This window comes from Clupea harengus, chromosome 20, assembly GCF_900700415.2.
Source record: "Clupea harengus chromosome 20, Ch_v2.0.2, whole genome shotgun sequence".
Lineage (NCBI taxonomy): Eukaryota > Metazoa > Chordata > Actinopteri > Clupeiformes > Clupeidae > Clupea > Clupea harengus.
Genome location: NC_045171.1, coordinates 4,409,040 through 4,426,801, shown reverse-complemented (window position 1 = coordinate 4,426,801; position 17,762 = coordinate 4,409,040). Strand labels below are relative to the sequence as shown.

At 40.9% G+C, this 17,762-nt stretch overlaps 1 protein-coding gene across 1 annotated transcript; it reads right to left on the bottom strand.

Moving 5' to 3' along the window:
• Nucleotides 1–5,507: 5,507 nt before the first annotated feature.
• Nucleotides 5,508–16,664, bottom strand: adgrg4a (adhesion G protein-coupled receptor G4a). Its single transcript, XM_042702793.1, has 25 exons — nt 16,530–16,664; nt 16,143–16,212; nt 15,280–15,909; nt 14,669–14,757; nt 14,502–14,566; nt 14,271–14,313; nt 14,090–14,127; nt 13,787–13,935; nt 13,518–13,586; nt 13,206–13,298; nt 12,910–12,995; nt 12,750–12,817; nt 12,481–12,626; nt 12,230–12,359; nt 10,494–10,603; nt 9,814–10,018; nt 9,390–9,555; nt 8,028–8,180; nt 7,575–7,811; nt 7,405–7,450; nt 7,149–7,249; nt 6,649–6,770; nt 6,265–6,533; nt 5,954–6,056; nt 5,508–5,838 (listed from the first exon to the last, which is right to left on the bottom strand). Exons 2-25 carry the CDS (start codon nt 16,210–16,212, stop codon nt 5,508–5,510), a joined length of 3,519 nt encoding a protein of 1,172 aa, XP_042558727.1. The 5' UTR covers nt 16,530–16,664.
• Nucleotides 16,665–17,762: the final 1,098 nt, after the last annotated feature.

Genomic DNA, 17,762 nt, shown 5'->3' with positions numbered 1-17,762 from the left:
CATTTTAAAGGCAACAGCATTCCTGATTGGTCACAGTGACAATCTTACCAGAAAACTCTCTTACATAGAGTGGTAGTCACATTATGAGCGGTAGCAATATAACCCTTCACATTAAATATGGAGCTTCACCTGAAATCTCAGAACCGATTTTTTTCCTCCCCTACATTCATTGGTGTCCAAGGTAATGTCATTTGTTTTTAAAGACGTCAATGGATTAGTTCCACAGCATCAATGCTAATTCCATATTCTGCCGCCACTTAGGTCGCCCAAAACAACAACTCCTCTCAGTCCCCCACTCACGGGTGCTGCCCCCAAGCTCAGGAACAGTCTCCTGTCCCACACTGTCTGTCAACTGTCCCCCCCGTTGACTATTTTAAATCACATTTAAAGACCCACCTTTTGTCTCTCACTTTTAGTCTGATGTTGCTCAATAGTTTATCTGATTTCACTACTTTGATTTTGGGTTTTCCATTTCAGTCTTGCCTTTCATGCATTATCCCTTTTATTCATCCCTTTGTTTACTCATCCATTTGACCTCAGTTTATTCATCCATTTGACCTTAGTTTATTTATCCATTTGACCTTAGTTTATTTATCCATTTGACCTTAGTTTATTAATCCATTTGACCTTAGTTTATTTATCCATTTGACCTTAGTTTATTAATCCATTTGACCTCAGTTTATTAATCCATTTGACCTTAGTTTATTTATCCATTTGACCTTAGTTTATTAATCCATTTGACCTTAGTTTATTTATCCATTTGACCTTAGTTTATTTATCCATTTGACCTCAGTTCACTCATCCATTTGACCTTAGTTTATTCATCCATTTGACCTTAGTTTATTTATCCATTTGACCTTAGTTTATTAATCCATTTGACCTTAGTTTATTTATCCATTTGACCTCAGTTCACTCATCCATTTGACCTTAGTTTATTCATCCATTTGACCTTAGTTTATTTATCCATTTGACCTTAGTTTACTCATCCATTTTACCTGGAACATTTTTATTTCTTTCAGTTATTGTGCTTTTATTTTTTCTATTATGTGTTTTGTCCTAGTCTTGCTTTTAGCTTGTACTCCATTGTGACGGCCCCTTTTGGGCCCGTCAGCTCTTCCTATTTTGTCTGTGTCTATGCGTGTGCATGAATGCGTATGTGTGTGATTTCAAGTGTTTTGAGTGCGTGCATGTGTGGCTGTTTTTCACCCTGTCTCCCAGGTGCTGATTTGCCCATAATCAACCACCTGGGAGGCGTGTCCGTGTCCAATGAAAACCCTGCATTCCTGAATTCGGAAGCCAGGGAACACACTGTCTGTAGCCTTGATACTGTGACCCAATCTTTGTTAAATAAAACCTTAGAATTAAGAAACTTTGCGGTGTTCCCTGCTTCCTTTGTAACGTGCCTAAGAGCCGGGTTGTTACATCCATAATTGTATTTATAATCCATCAGCTACAACTGGAAAGCCCTTCTGCTAAATGTGCTTGACTTCACTAACGTGACTGAAGTGCTTTGTTGTCTTGTCACTATAATTTTCTGTCACTAGATGGCAATGCTGTTTAAACAGTATGCAAACCCACAGGTGTGATATCCTGTTTAACTGTATACATTTTGGAATACTGTGTATGTTTTTGTGTCTTCTTTGTGATTTCTGAGGTTTTACTTGATGACAGATATTTAGATTATCTCTCTTCTTAAAATGAGAATACCAAACATACCTGATATATTTCAACACAATACCAATACCAATACCATTGCCCAAACACCAGTAAAACAATACCAAATGTCAGTCTCATTTTGTGGGACCAAACACAAGGTTTGGTGATTTTGCCACTAAATGTACTAAATGGATAACATTAATTATCTCTTTGATCACATAGCTCTCAGTTCCAGTTTCTGTGTTCTTGGATACCATACTGACACGTGGTATAAGTCAGGGGAGAAAGGCCCATGTCATAACATATTAAGCATAATCAGCTGTGATTAACAGTCACATGGTAGTTTTAAGAACACTTCATCACCTTACACATTCATATGATATTAAGATGCCAGGGCAGACATCTACCATTGGTCATCTGACAAGTGGCATTCTGGCTCAGCATCGCATGGCACCACATGATACAAAACCAGTACAAATCTGTTTGTATCCGTATCTTGATTTCATAAAAGAGAAACCTGTCTTTATTAGGTCTCTGAAGTCAGCCCACTTATCTGAAATTGTAAACGAGCGGTGCAAACCGCATAATTAGACAGCATCCACCACAGGAAAATGCATAAAGTAGTTCCCAGGAAGGAAGGAAGCTATAATGTACCAGAATTATGTCTTCCATCTGGGTTATTAGGCTGTTGTGCGCATAAATGTTTGGGAACCCTGGTGTGGATGACCCCTGGAGATGTTGCCCAGTATTATATTTTTCTGAGATTTCGTTACAGAATCATAGGAAGCCTGTTGCTTAGACCTGTTTCTTTCATAGACCTCTTGCCAGTTTCAGGTATTTGGAGAACAGATGAGAGACAGCAGCCCCATTCAGCACCTCGTCACGATGACAATAGGAAGCAGCATCTCGCCAGGAGGTCGAAAGGGGGAAAAACCACGGGACCCTCGACCCAGATCAACACCTCTAGAATCCGCAGGACCTTTTGAACAAAACATCGCGAACAGCCAACACCTTCAACCATCAAAGACGATCAACACCTCTGAACTCCAAGGAACCACGGCAACCACGGAACCCTGGTGTGGATGACCCCGGCCTTGGACCCAGCCACCACCACTGCTCCCAGGTCAGGAGGGTCACTGTGCTCACAGAGAGCTCACAGAATGGCTCTCCTTCAGATCCAGACCCCTCGGCAGGCACCGCCGGAGAGCACAACACACCTACCTACTGCCTGGGCTCTCCAGGCAACAGGGTCAGGGTGTCAGCGGTTACACCAAAGGACAGATGGAGAGCTGTTTGGGTGATGTGCTGAAGTTTTAGGAGGAACTGCAGGACCCAAGGAAGATGGACATTCCAACTGCCAGGAATACAAACGTGAGGTGGTCAGATCATTTCAGTTCCTATATTCTGAAGTATTCTGAAGTACACTGATTCAAAACCTCAAAACTTTTAGATGTTAGTGTTTGTTTCTGTGGTGCTCGCCTGATAGAGCTGCGTTTGACTGTGGGCCTTTTCTGTACTTGGAACTGGCTCTGGCACAGGTCAAATGTGCATCCAAATAGGTGCATACGATGGTGTTTCATCCATCCTGTTCCAAATGTCTAAATTACCAGATAGATCTTCCATTGAAGTCCAGTGAAATTTTGAATTGCACTTAACTAATGACTCAATCAGTCAATCAATACTGTGCACGTTAGTCTATTCTTGCCACACACTGTGATGCACTTATATTTACACATTTGAAATAACCTGGTTAATTTTGAAAGACCTAAGAACAAAATAAATCAATCAACTGAATCAATCCTGAGTGATCAATCAGAGTGAGAAAGAATGGGAGGGAGAGAGAAAGACAGTCTGTAATTGACCTGGATGTGCAAAGTGACCAGGAAAATAATACTTAATTATTTACAATAAATATTCAAGTATTCAATCTAACTACCTATTCTTTTCAATTGTTTTATTTAGTATATTTCAAAGATCTTTTGAAATCGTCAAAATTGTCTGCGGTTACTGTTAACAGTAATCATCTGTGTGTAACCCCAAAATAACCTTATATTATAATTGATACATATACGTTTATAATCGTCTATCACTGGAGAATTAATTGACAAAACCGACCTCTCTGTATTGTAGAGCCTTCAGGGGCTGAGATCTAGCCATCTTGTGTGTGATGCTGAAACAGATGTTCCAGAACCTTTGAGAATTCCTCAGACAAAATCTGAAATCCGTGCTGTGTAGAAACCACCTCACCAGAATTCCATTGATTCTGTCATATTTATTTATCATTCAATTATGAAACCCTTGTGAAAATGGTGAAAAAGATGTGCACGAGGAAGGTGGCTGGTACAAATCTAAGCCCAGAAATCTGATGGTTCTCACAGATCTGTCACTGTCAGTGTTGGACACGTGGACATATGGATACATCATACACACATTTTACACATCATCATAGAAGAGGATAAGAGAAAAGAAAATACAGAATACAAATATTAATAATAAAAAGCAACAGTTTAAGGACATTGTTGCTGTAATGCAAAACTGGAAATGTAGTCTGTAAGGAACATTCTGTATGTATACACAATATTGTACCTCAGTATATACTGTTCTGTGCTTCTAGACACCAGGAGGAGTTGGTCTGAAATGAGCATCACTCTGGTTGCCTGGTGACTCCATCACACGTCTACTCAGGCATGACTTGATGGGACATGACAGGACGTGATGCAGCCTGACATGCCATTAAGCTGGGTCCGATGGCCATTCTGGGACTGCGGAACCCAAAAGGGCATCTGACGACCTGATCACTAAAGTGTTCATACTTCCTAATTCAACCCTGTTTTGACCCAGACTCACCAGGGACATGCACTGTGATACTCTGTGTGCCAGTTTTACTTACAGAATCAGCTGAGACACTCTGATGTGCAATGATGGCTATAGTAGCTAATGACAAATTGTTCAACATATGTTCAAAGTTCACAAACATCAACAGTGATATTACTTTATTTTAAGATACTACTTGATGTGACTAGATGTCTTTCATTCAGTCATTTTAACATCAACTTGACAAATCTACTTAAAACTTGAAACGATTTTAAGTGCCGAAGCGTGTGGCTGGAAGGAGGATTTTGTGAGGTCAGGCGGTCATTTGACCGGCACCCGTATTGGACGAGTCAGAAATCTTCCTGATGGAGCTGGTGTCCTCTGATTTGGCTGACGGAGAACGCACCAGACGGCTCCGTCCGCCTCGACCGCCGCCTGTCACGGAGCGGCTCCAGTCTAAAGTAAGAAGACAACCGCATTCGATATTATCAAAATAGCTGACCAGATTGTTTCGCAACTAATGTGCGTATAATCATTTTGGGTATCATATGGCACCAACACCCTCCTCTGGACACCTACATTTACATTTACATTTAGCAGACGCTTTTGTCCAAAGCGACGTACAAGGGAGAGAACAGTCAAGCTACGAGCAATAGGGACCTAGTGTAACAATAAATACTATTTAACATAAGAAATAGAAAAAAAGTGCAAGAATGTAACTGCTGTAAGTGCAAGTTAAGTACTAATTAGTACTAATTAAGTACTAGTTAAGTACTAGTTAAGTACTAGTTAAATACTAGTTAAATACTACTGATACAGATGGCGCTCCCTCACCAGAGAAGTCTCCGGGTCTGAGAGGCCCACAGCAGAGGTGGATCCTCCACTGTTTCTGCACATTCTCCTTCATCAGACAGTGGAAGATGAATATGAAGAAGCCTGTAGAAAAGCGACATCTAGTCAACACACATTAACTCCATCTGAACAGCCACTGGATCACTTTGCCTTGTGGCATTGTTCAAACACACACTGCCTCATCTTCAAAAAGTGTTTCCCCAGAAGTCTCCCTGAGAAAGTAAGGATACCCTACCCTGCAGACTGTTTAGGATGGAGAAAAGGTACATGAAGGGAGTGTTGACTGGCCCCCAGCTAAAGAAGGGCAGAATCCAGGTGAGGCCCAGGAGAAAGGTAAGGCTGGCCACCACCCGCAGGTCATGCAGCAGCCCGCTGGTGTTGCTGGTGGTCTTGTTGGCCTGCATCTTACGAATCTGGACCAGCACCACTCCAAACACAGTCATGTTGCACAGCAGGACCAGGAGAATGAAGGCCATGACAGAGACATAAAATGCTGTGTCATTCTGCACCCAGCAGCTGGTGAACACAAAACAAAGTCAGTTCCTTTTACCTATCCTGGTTCATTCATAAAGGTCGTGTTTAGCGCGCTATTAGAAATCCTCTGCCCTATGTCCTTTCTTATTTTACTTACAATGGTGACGTGTCTTTGAAGGGGCTCTGTGAATCTCCTAATCCGTTGCCATAGACATCCTTGTCTATAGCCAGGACCAAGATAATAATCGCAGTAGGTAATCCTACACATACAGCCAAGAAAAGAGATTCTGTAGTTTGCCATCGCTGTAAATTTCAAACCTTTCACAATGTCTTAGTTCACAACAGGGGACCATATGATTTGCAGTCACAGAACTACATTCTAAACTAAACCAAATGTGTTAGAATTCCACGTGTTAGATTTCCATTTATTTACACATTAGAGTATGTATTCCTTTTCTCCATTCTTACCCCATCCAAGCACACAGAACTTGAGGGTATATGAGGGCACGTAGACGTTGAAGACTTTCACCAGGGCAAAGTACATGTGCAAAGCTTCTAAACCCATCCATGTGAAGGAGGCCAAGACAAAAAAGTGCTGGATAACCGCCACACTCATACAGAGTCCTCTGTTCTCCAAAGAGGCCAGCCAGGAGTTCACCAAGAAGACCAGGTTCAGGCCTAGCAGAGCCAGGGACAAGTTGATCAGGATCTTGGACGGGTAGTCCTGACGCAGTTTCCTGTGGCAACAGATTTGGATTAGACGTCAGTTTTTTTTTTTTTTGTATTTTGTATTTATTTAGAACATTATTTGTCGCCTGTCTGCTCTTATTGGTCAGTTCATGTGTCACTCACTCAAAGGCTAAGTATGTAATGAGGGTGACACCCAGAAAGATGGAGGACAATCCACAGCCCACATAGGAGATGATTGTCAGGATCCGCTCATCTGCTGCACTAATTGGGGTCTTGGACACATCCTGTGAGTAAGACACGAATATAGATGCAATAAGTATGCATACTGGTTTAGTGTAGTGTAGTGTAGAAGCGATAAGTATGCATACTGGTTTAGTGTAGTGTAATATAGAAGCGATAAGTATGCATACTGGTTTAGTGTAGTGTAGAGGCAATAAGTATGCATACTGGTTTAGTGTAGTGTAGAGATTATCTTGTGAAAACTGGAATCACTCTTTGTGAGGCACGGTGTGTTCCCATGTTGGATATAGGGGTGATGTTAGGGGTGCAGTGTGTTCCCATGTTGGATATAGGGGTGATGTTAGGGGTGCAGTGTGTTCCCATGTTGAATATAGGGGTGATGTTAGGGATAAAGGTGTGAGTAAGCAGGAAGTGATGCTCACCAACAGCACTCCAAAGTGAGTGAGATGGTTACAATGGCAGGTGGTTTGAAAGTCATCTGTGCTCTGAATCTTACATCCTCGGTTCTCCCAGCCTCCGCCACCTATGTAAACACCACAACACAGGTACGCGAGCATTGCCAACATATGTATGCATGTCATAAATCTAAACATGATTTCGTTGTGCATGTCATAAATCTAAACATGATTTTGTTGGTAAATATGACTCCTAAAGAGGAACAACCTAAAGAGACCATACCACTCTTGCTGAGGTCCCAGTAGACACACATCTGTTCGTCTTGATCCTATTGCAGAAGTGGGAAAGGTCATGGGGTCATAGGGTCATGGGGTTCCACATTCCCCACAATCAGTTATATACAATCCTGGCCACTTTTTTATGATCCAGAAAAGTCCATAATCATACATAACCATGTTTGTTTGTTTGTGTGTGTGTGTGTGTGTGTGACTTGACTGATCATTATAACAAGCAGTTATAATAAGTAAAGATCTTCTGATGTCCTCAGGTTTGCTAGTGGACCCACACACCTGTACCCTCTTGAGATGGCGAAGAGTGATGATGATAGGTTGACGCAGGTTGCTGACATTGACATTGGCGACGCTGGCTGACACGATGTAGGTGTTTAGTGTCATGTTGCGAAAAGAATTCTGCCAATGGAAAAAAAATCCACATTTGTATTCAAATAAAACCAAATGGAAGCACGGAACTTTCTCTGTGTGACCCATCCCACAAAGGCAGTCAAAATTCTACAAATAGAACACTGTGAGAAACGACAATTCCAACAGAAAAGTCCAGTTTCCAACAGAAAAGTCCAATTTCCAATAGAAAAGTACAATTTCCAATAGAAAAGTCCAGTTCCATACCTTGAAGAGGACATCAGAAGTGTAGAACTGAAACTGGATGCGAGGCCTAATGGTGTTGTCCTGAGGGAAGAAGTTCTCTAGGACAGAAGGCAGGGAGATAGAGGCCACCGCCCCTGACACAGGCTTCTCCACAAATGTGTCATTCAAAAAAATCTAAAACAGACAAGAAACGCAAAATTATTATCAACACAATATTCCTGGTAAAGACCACAAATTTGGAAGGATATTGTATATTTATTTATTCACTGAACTACGACAGTCCAGTACAACGTTGGTCCCCACATGCTAATTTGCTTTCAAGTGTTTTTTGTTTTGATATCCATACAGGTTGTGGCAATGTTTAAGACAACATTTACCTGCTAACTGCTGACTTTACTGTGTCAATTATGGAGTAGCACAAACTGCTGAATGACTCTTTGCATAACTGCCACATGGATTTAAACACAACTTTCAAAACATTGTAAAAAGTGAATTAGAGAATGTTTTATCAGACGGTGAATAGTAACATGTTCAGTAGCCTCAAATACACTCATAGACTACTAACATGAATGTATACAAAACCTTTAAAGCAGTATGATGGAGTTAAGGTCTAGCAAGCTACCTACCTAGAAAGCATACAAAAACATACAAATACAAAAACACCAATAGCGTGTCATTTGGTGATAATGTTTTGGTAATTTCGTGCTGTGAAAGCTTTTTCTCAATTTTTTGGGGGGTGTCTCGACCTGAACAACAAAACAATATAGTCAATAGCCTGGACGGCTAGTGGGAATGACAGATGTGTTTATCTGTCCTTCACATGAGCACATACCATCAAAATTCATTTGAAGATGATGGCAAAAGTAGTTGCTCATAAAACAAATACCTCAAAAAGTGGCAATTGTTGTATAGTGTTTCTTTAAGAGGGTGATTGGAAGGTTCTAAAAGTGAAGCTTTGATTGTTTCACAGGCTATTTGCCTGTATTTCTTTAACAAATGTATAAAACAATTTGGCCAGTTATGAGTTGATGTACCTTAAGGGAAAAGCACAGTATACAGAGTTCACACTAAGGTCAAATCATATAGCCACTCTGTGTTCGATCTGAGTGAGTGGGCCAGGTTACTGTGGGTTAGTGTTATTGATGTGCTCCACTGTAGATTAACTGTTCACAAATACTGTTGGACAAGGGTCATCTGGAGGGATGTTTACACAGCATCCCATTGCCCTTGAGGATGCCCTCCATTCTCCAAGCTGTAACTCATTAATCAGAACGTGAATCATGTGGCTTATAGTCATTCTGGGCTCTGAAGTCAACCACAGCTTAATGGCCATGGCTCCACTCTCCCTCCCTTCAGACAGCACTACATTATTCTTCCACTCACCTCTGGGGAACTGTCACTTGTGAACGAGGACACGCCAAATGTCAGGCCCTGGAACCGGCTGGAGTTAACGGTGACGAGCTGCATGGCCATTGATGGGACTGTTATGCTGTGAGTCTCTCCGTCAAACGTCATTTTATCCCCAACTCTGTCTGTGAGACCAAGGATTCTGCCAGAGCCAAACAGAGATGTCCAGAGTTAAAGTAAGGAACTACCAGAGATGTCCAGAGTTAAAGTAAGGAACTACCAGAGTACCGCGACAAATAACAGACAGGAAATGGACACTGAATATTCAGTTGCTGTGAAACATAAAGACAAAACCTATCCTGGAAGCTTTAGCTCTTTTTCTGAATTCTCAGTTTCACCTTTAATCCTATCGTCTGGATCAATAATTGGTTAGGACGGTCATATAGGCATGCAGTCTCACTTGTTGGTGAACGAGGCCAGATCAGCTTTGGAGTTAAGGAGGTCTGAGATGATGTCCATGATCTTGTCTCCCAACGCCGGGGAGACAGGGCTGACGGCCACCACATCCTCCAGTTTGTTCAGCACAGTGTCCACCTCAGAATGACTGAGGTCTGTTTGGTTACTGACCAGACTACCGATCATCTCCACTACCTCACCGGAATTATCTAAGGAAAACAGAATAATAATTCTACCAAATAATACCAAATAATGCAAATAAAAAAAAAAATGAAAACATATGAAAGTCTGATAATAAAATATTTAACAAAAGCTTTTTGGTGGCCTTAAAGATGCAGTAAATAACAGTTATGAACTAACTCTGGAAGCATGTCATCATATGTGGTATTTTGTAATATTTTGTAGTATTTTCGCTTGCACCTCACACATTTTTTCACAGTTTCAGACCTTTTTTGTGTATTTGTTTACATGTTCTCTAAATTGACAACATCTGCATAAACCCACTCCAAACAATCTTCTTCTTCTTCTTCTTCTTCTTCACCATGCACAGAAGACACAGGTACAATTCTCATTATCCCTCAGGTATCTCTCATGAATGGTGGGCTAGAAGCCTTTCAATTTTACTTTACAACCAAGAATCTGTTTAAACCACAGAGCAGTATGATCAAAATGCACCAATCTTACTTGCTGTGACATTGACCTTGTCCAAGTCAGTGATGTCGACCACAATCCTTTTGCATGAGCTCAAATCTGGAGATTCCCACATGGCTTTATCAGTCATGCCATCTAGTTTACTGTAGGGAATATCAAGCATTGAAATAACTTTTTAGTATTTATTCATCATTTTATCTGAGAGCAAATATTTAGTCAGACTCTTAAGGATAACATTCCAGAAGGTTTGTTTTTAAGAAGTATTTTTTAGCACAAAAGAATCGAAGACCATGCTTTTGAGTTGAATTGGACAAAACCAGGGCTATGATGATCTGCACTTTTGTCCAGGAGCCAAGGGAACAAGCTGTGCTGCCGGTGTATGCCATGTCTCACCTGCTGCCGGTGTATGCCATGTCTCACCTGAGTAAACTCCAGGATGAGTTTACAGCCTCTAGGCCAAATGTTCCAGAGATGAGTTTGGACAGGGGTATTATTACTTGGGCACTCAACGTCAGCACACAGGCCAATAAACTACGTTGCACCAATCATTTAATCAGTACATCGCATGGTTATCATATTTAATATTTGGATTAGCATTTGAGTTTTCACGTCTAATACAAATTATGTTTTCTAATTATGTTTCACACTAAACTAGTGTAAAGTCATATGGCTATAGGTAGGTATATCACCAGAGTCAGATCGCTGTGTACTGTGATACTGATTAACTGTGTGGACAGTGACACAGCACAGGCTGCCTTGTGATGGAGAATATTGATACAGCACTAACAGTGGAAACAGGCCTCATGTTTATATACGTTCTGCATATAATACTTCATGTTTGTCATGAGCATATACGTACGTTTGATGAGGGAAACCATGCATATTGGTTATTGGTGTGTGGCTTTACCACAAATTACTTAACACTTGATTAATTACTATTCTGTCAACAGCCTAGTTAAGACTATTCTATTACTAAAATGCAAAGGCCCAGTTAAAATACACACGGCATGTATTATCATTAAAAGTGAAAAATACATAGCCTTCAAGTACAGAGCACACCGTTCATGTTTAGCGCCTCTGTCATACAAATGCAGATATCTAGAGAGTCTGGTTAGAGATTTCAGCCACATCTCAAATTTCCCAATTTCCTGACTGTGTGAAGCCAAACAATGGCAAGCTAACATCAACTCTCTCTTATCTGTATGCCATAGGTAAATATCAGACAATTTCCCTTATAAAGTGACGGTCTAGATATAAATATGCAAATTCATACTAAAATAGACTCCAGTGCAGATGCAAGCTCATTTTCCTGCCCCTTCTGCCCGCATGGCTGCAACTTGTAACCAGCCTGCTCTGCTTTCACAATAGGCTTTTGAGGTGAGGGGGCATCTTCCCCTTTTGCCACTCAGTTCAGTTATCATCATTCACAACTTGATCTGAGACAGTCACTGCCTATTACAAACCTCCTTCAATATGTATGAAGCCTCTGGCTGCTTCTCAGCACACAGTGACTGACTTACATACTGTATATGTGAAAAACACTACCAACTGTGTGCCTTTGAAGGTCTGAGGAGAAAATATAAGACTCAAACCCAGGTCTCACAGTGATGGGCAAGTGGCCATGTAATTCATTCATTTACACATCTCACAAACCACGGCCTCACCGTGTGGATGTTGAACCACGGCCTCACCGTGTGGATGCTAACCATAACCCTAACCCTCACCGTGTGGATGTTGAACCACGAGTCGTCATGGCAGGACACCCTTACCAGAATCGTGTTGCTCTTTCTTTTTTGTTCTTCTGACAGAGGACGATGGCCATGTCCTGTGGCTCCGTCTTGGGCCAGGCAAACAGGCCATGCAGGGTGTGCTGGTCGTGATCGGGGCAGGAGCCTGGAGCTGCAGACAAATACACAACAGATTTGCATCCTGGATTGCCAGTGCGTGACTGTAGACGTTGGACAAAACAGATCTGAGAGAGGATGTCGTGCTTTGACATGACTTCACATCTCCGACATACCTATGTGTGAGACGTTGATGTCACCAGGTAGGACTTGAATAGACATGGACTCAGTGATGTATAATTTTGTGAGAAGGCTGAGAATGAGCTTCTTTGTCTCTGTGACATTAAGAGATTCTGCCTGCACGTGGAATGTGCAGCCATATCTGTGGAGGATTAAAAACTTCTTTAATATCTCAAATCTCTTTATCCTTACAATTGTCTAAATTGTCCACTACATTCACTAAGGTGTGCATTCTTCTTGGTTAGTCTGCTAAATGGTCACTCACATGTACGACTCTGGCTTCATCACAAAGTTTAAAAATGCCATGCGATGTGGATTCAATGTTGCATCAAGCTGAAACCCACAAATAATCAGATAATTCACACATATCTGATCAGCCAATTATATCCTTTATTATGCTGTACATTTGCAATGGGTCTACTCACCCAGTTTTGAATGGTGATCTCTGGGTTTATCACTGTACCATTGATGATTGCGATTAAACTGACTCTGTAAAATGTGTCCTGGAGAACTTGAGAAACAAATCATGTCAAATTATTATTCCCATTAAATGATAATTTTTCATATTTCTCATTTTTCAAATATTCTTTATCTGCATACTGCATAAATGCACGATATCGTTGATTTCACCCATCATTTTGATGAGGTTATTAAAACACCCGGTTTCACTGTTGCGATTCCTAATACGATTCTGTGTAAAGATCGTTGTTTAGTTACTTACACCCCTCTGTGTAGTCAGGGCTACATTCATCAGGAGTTTCCATTGCGACTGAGGAGGCCAATACTGCCACAGAAGGGCATAATGGCAGCTCAGCTGTTAAAGAAGACACAGAGGACAAATTTTCCCAAAGGTTTCTACACATGCTATGTACTACCCTTATAACGGCAGCTGAATTCAGTCTCAATTGGAGTAGTTTCATTGCCTATTTTTTCATGAAGCCAGAGCTCATACTAGACTGAAGTAGGACTTCCTTTTCCTGTTTCCATCAACTATAAATGTCATCATCTCATTTCTATGGTAAAGGGCACTGACCTGTGGTAAAAGCAGTAGAGAGGGCTGGAGGACCAGTTGTATGTGGAAGACTACCAGTGGGAAACATCTCTGTCCATATAGAAAAATGAGTTAAAAAAACATATAAGACATAAAGACTAATCATTATAACCGCCAGGTTAAGCTCTATGATCAAAAAGGGAACTGTTATAGAAAGCCATGGCTGAGGGAAACACTTAAGTTTGAAAAAAGTGGTTTAATATTAGAAACTGATGTCAGCCTTAAATATATCAAGAGGCTTCTCCACCTACCAACAGAATTAACAATTATGGATCCAGGGTCTGCCTTCACAACAACTTTGTCATGGTGGTATGGTGGTTTGAGACGCCATTGGACCTCCTCCTGGACTGCCAAGACATCTTTCTTTGGTGTGACCTCCACATAAACCAGGCAGTCAAACCTACAAATGAATGAGGCTGGAATAAACAAGCTTCCATAATGTATACATAATTTCATCATAACAGAAAATATTAGGTTGAACATATATCATCTATTTAATACATATTTCGTTTTTTTGGGATAAAGTAACATTTTGTGGTCTTTTGAAACGTAACCTCTTTTCAGTGGTTCCATTGGATGATACTTTTCTTCCCTGGAGCCAAAACAAAAGACATTTAGTTCAATGGTATTAGCAGAGGCAACTAATTTAGCAAAGGCTTTGCTTTGTCACCTACGAAACATAGTTTTTGTTTTCATAAAGGAAATTGTCATGGCAACTCAATAATAAACCTGCACCTCCAGTAGTGTTCCAAGATTATGGCCCGTTTTCTGCACCTGCCTGGTTTAAAACACAGATAAGGCCAGAGATTGAAGGACATAACTTGTTATCTACAACGAAAGATGTAATTCCTTGCCTGGCATTCTCCGAGGTGTGCATAAATATAATCTATTATACATTTGTGGCTATATGTTTAGTTTTAGATTGGTATGAACAGCAATATGTAAAATTGTAAAAGCTTTCGGTACCTTAAAGATGGGATGCATAATGGGACAGCATGAACTGAGATGTTAGAGTGGAATGTAGACTTAAACTGCATCAAAGAGTCAACAGATACCAGGAATGAATGACAACTTCAGCTAATAATATTCATTAACGTTCAAATATTAGATGATGACCCTGAAGTCTCCCTTACCCAATTCTGCACAATTTTCCCCAGCTTTTCTTTGTCTGTTGGCTTTGATTTGATGGAAACAATCATTTCAATCTCATACTTCTGCCATTCTGAAATATTTCCATAATATTAGTTTCAATATTTGCACTGACTTCTTGGGTTTGAATTTGTGTGATTTTTTGTTCTCAAGTCATGTGTCACACTGGAGGATATTGTTGTGCACAAACACTAGTGAGGCATCCAAGATTATTTTTAGGTCTTCAAATGATCAATAAGATTGGACAGACAGTGAGGTGTAATGTGCTGACAAATGTGAAGCTGTCTTGAAACATTAAAACATATGCTGGAGGGTAGGAACTAATTTAGTGTGCATGTCATTTTCTAAGGCGTCTCTTTCCTCACTCCCTGGATTTTAATGAGGCCATCGGTTAACTAGTAACTTAAGAGTCTGATGTTTATCTCATTCATGTTGCATGATTCACCAGACTACTAGTTCTGTGGCAGAACATCTCGTGTACGCTTTATGTGATTAGTGCACATCTATTTCTGTATGGTCAGGAGTAAACATTATTTCAATTTTAGACATAGGGTTGGTTGACATGGCAAAATTGAGTGTAAATTTTTTTCTTTACCGCATATGAGGCTGGAGTCAGGCAACGGTTCACACAAGCTGCCTTTTAGGTCCCAGTCCCGCTGGCTCCACCTCACCACGTCCCCCTCCACACACCTCAGAGCAGACAGCTCTCTGCCGCCCAGCGCTCGGCCCCACATGCGGAAGAGTGTCGCGCTCCCCATCAGCTCCTTCCCAGTCTCAAAGCCCATTACACCACCCAGCAGGGTGTGTGAAACCCCCAGGGTCAGCATGCCATTGCCGGCTAATCGAGATCCATTTACGGGGATTTCTCCGAGGCTGCTGTCATTGACATACACCTGCAGTTGCTTGGTTACGGCTGACCAGGACAGGCAGATGGTGTGCCACTGGCGAAGTGCGAGGTCTTCCACCAGGTCTACCTTGGTCTCTACTCCAAAGAGCCATACTTTTAGCTGTCTGTTGCTGCCTGCTAGACCCAGCTCCACACTTGACTTGCCACGCTGCTTATAGTCAAAGGCAGTCCAGTCTGAGGTGCCGACCTCCCGCTGAAGGGTGATGCACACGCTCAGTTCCTTCAACTCAGGCACCACACAGAGGTCACTTAGCTGCCAGTAGCATGGTGGTCCCATTAGCCTCGCCTTCTTCCCCCAGTAACTCAGATTTGACGAACCTGACAAAATAATGTTCCATTTGAACCAGAACTTAATTTCATCAAAACAGAAGACACACCACACTAGCAGACAAAACCCCAACACAAACACTGCAGTTACCATAGACACAGATATAACAAGCGTTTGATAGTCTGATTGAACGAGACAATGAGTCACACTGTGAAGAAATAAATAAAAATAAAAATAAATGTCTAATGTCAATGTACAGACCACTCATAAACAATTGAAATACCTGAGCAAATATGAAGACTGGTGATGCATATCCAAATAGTTATGGAGACATGAACCTTTACTGAGTCCATCTTTAAAGCAAAGTGGTACAACAGAAAGTGTGTTATGTGACAGTGTATTGCATTTGTTTAACAAAACAATGCAAAACAACATTCTGAAAAACTATATCAAAGTTGAAATCTGCTATTTAAAGTTGGAGGCAGGTCCAGCAAGTCTACTCACTGAACTGAATTCCTTTGAACTGTGAACAATTCACTTTTTTACAATTTGTGGCATATTTAAGAAAAGACTAACCAAAATCACATAATCATATTAAACCCTTCCAAAATATACTTCAAAATAAAATATCACTTCAGTGGACAGTAACCATCTCATTGTAATCACTTACTGCATTAGGACATCACTGCGCTTCAACTCCAAATTCTAGCTCTTTCTGTGAAATGCAAACGTACCAATCTTCCAAGACTGACCATGTGGATCCTGACTCTGGCACATTTCGAACTATGGTTTACCATTTCTTCACGTTATGCTCCACGCCCTCTTGTGTTTTTTTTTACCTTGGGTTACTCATTAAACACAGCCAAAGCGGTTTACTCCGAGGCATAGCCAAGATATTTCTTCCCTAACATTCCAGCTCTCACTGACAGCCCATGTTTTTGTTATGGAGAATGTAGCTATATTTAATGTCCTTCTCTGATTTTAATTGATACATTGATGCCGGAATAAATACCCTAAATTTTCTATAAACTAAAGTTATAAACTTGGTGATGACATGATTCATGCTTTTACAAAACCTTGCACCTTCAAAATGCAGATATTACCAACTGTCATTTGACCCGAGTAAAGGTCAGTTGTGACATAATAAGTGTGTAAGTTAGTTTAGATCTTGGGGAGCAACACTCAGAAAAGTGTGTTTTCATTGCACCTCATTTTTCTATTTATTGGGTGGTCAGAGTGGAGAGAACTGAAGACCGTTAATGGTTCAGCATTTCATGCACAGATGGAAATAGGAAAAATGTGTCTGTGTGTGTCTCTGTGTGTGTTTGTGTGTGTGTGTGTGTGTGTCTGTGTGTGTGTGTGTGTGTGTGTGTGTGTGTGTGTGTGTGTGTGTGTGTGTGTGTGTGTGTGTGTGTGTGTGTGTGTGTGTGTGTGTGTGTGTGTGTGTGTGTGTGTGTGTGTGTGTGAGAGAGAGAGAGGGTCATCCTATTTGGTCGTTCCATGACAGATTTGCAAACAGAGCATTATTAGGAGGAATTGTGTCTGTCAATCATAAAAAGGTCTAGATTGTTTCATCCTCAAACAAATTTACTTTGTTTACCTGCTGACATGGTCTAGGTGTTGTTCAAGTAAAGGATACGAATGATGGCAGGTTAAACACCAGAGATATTTTCTAGATGTTTATTTGAGGATGACAGGATTAACGGAGGTGTCTCTTCTAATAAACAGGACAATGTCATCTTTTCTTTGATTTGTAGGCATACCACATCTTAAATAATGTCTTCATAGCCATGCTCCAGTTGTAATACAAGCACCAGTCATCATTTGTTTGTTACTGGTATATATAATTGGCTTGTCTTAGACTTAGAGAAAGACAATTATCGCTTCTCATTGCATGATCTGT

Coding starts and splice junctions, on each gene's coding strand:
- adgrg4a (XM_042702793.1), bottom strand. CDS start 16,212: ATGGACTCAGTAAAGGTTCATGTCTCCATAACTATTTGGATATGCATC. Junction 12,627..12,749: donor ATGAAGCCAGAGTCGTACAT/GTGAGTGACCAT, acceptor AATCCTCCACAG/ATATGGCTGCACATTCCACG. Junction 7,812..8,027: donor CTTCTGATGTCCTCTTCAAG/GTATGGAACTGG, acceptor TTCCATTGGCAG/AATTCTTTTCGCAACATGAC.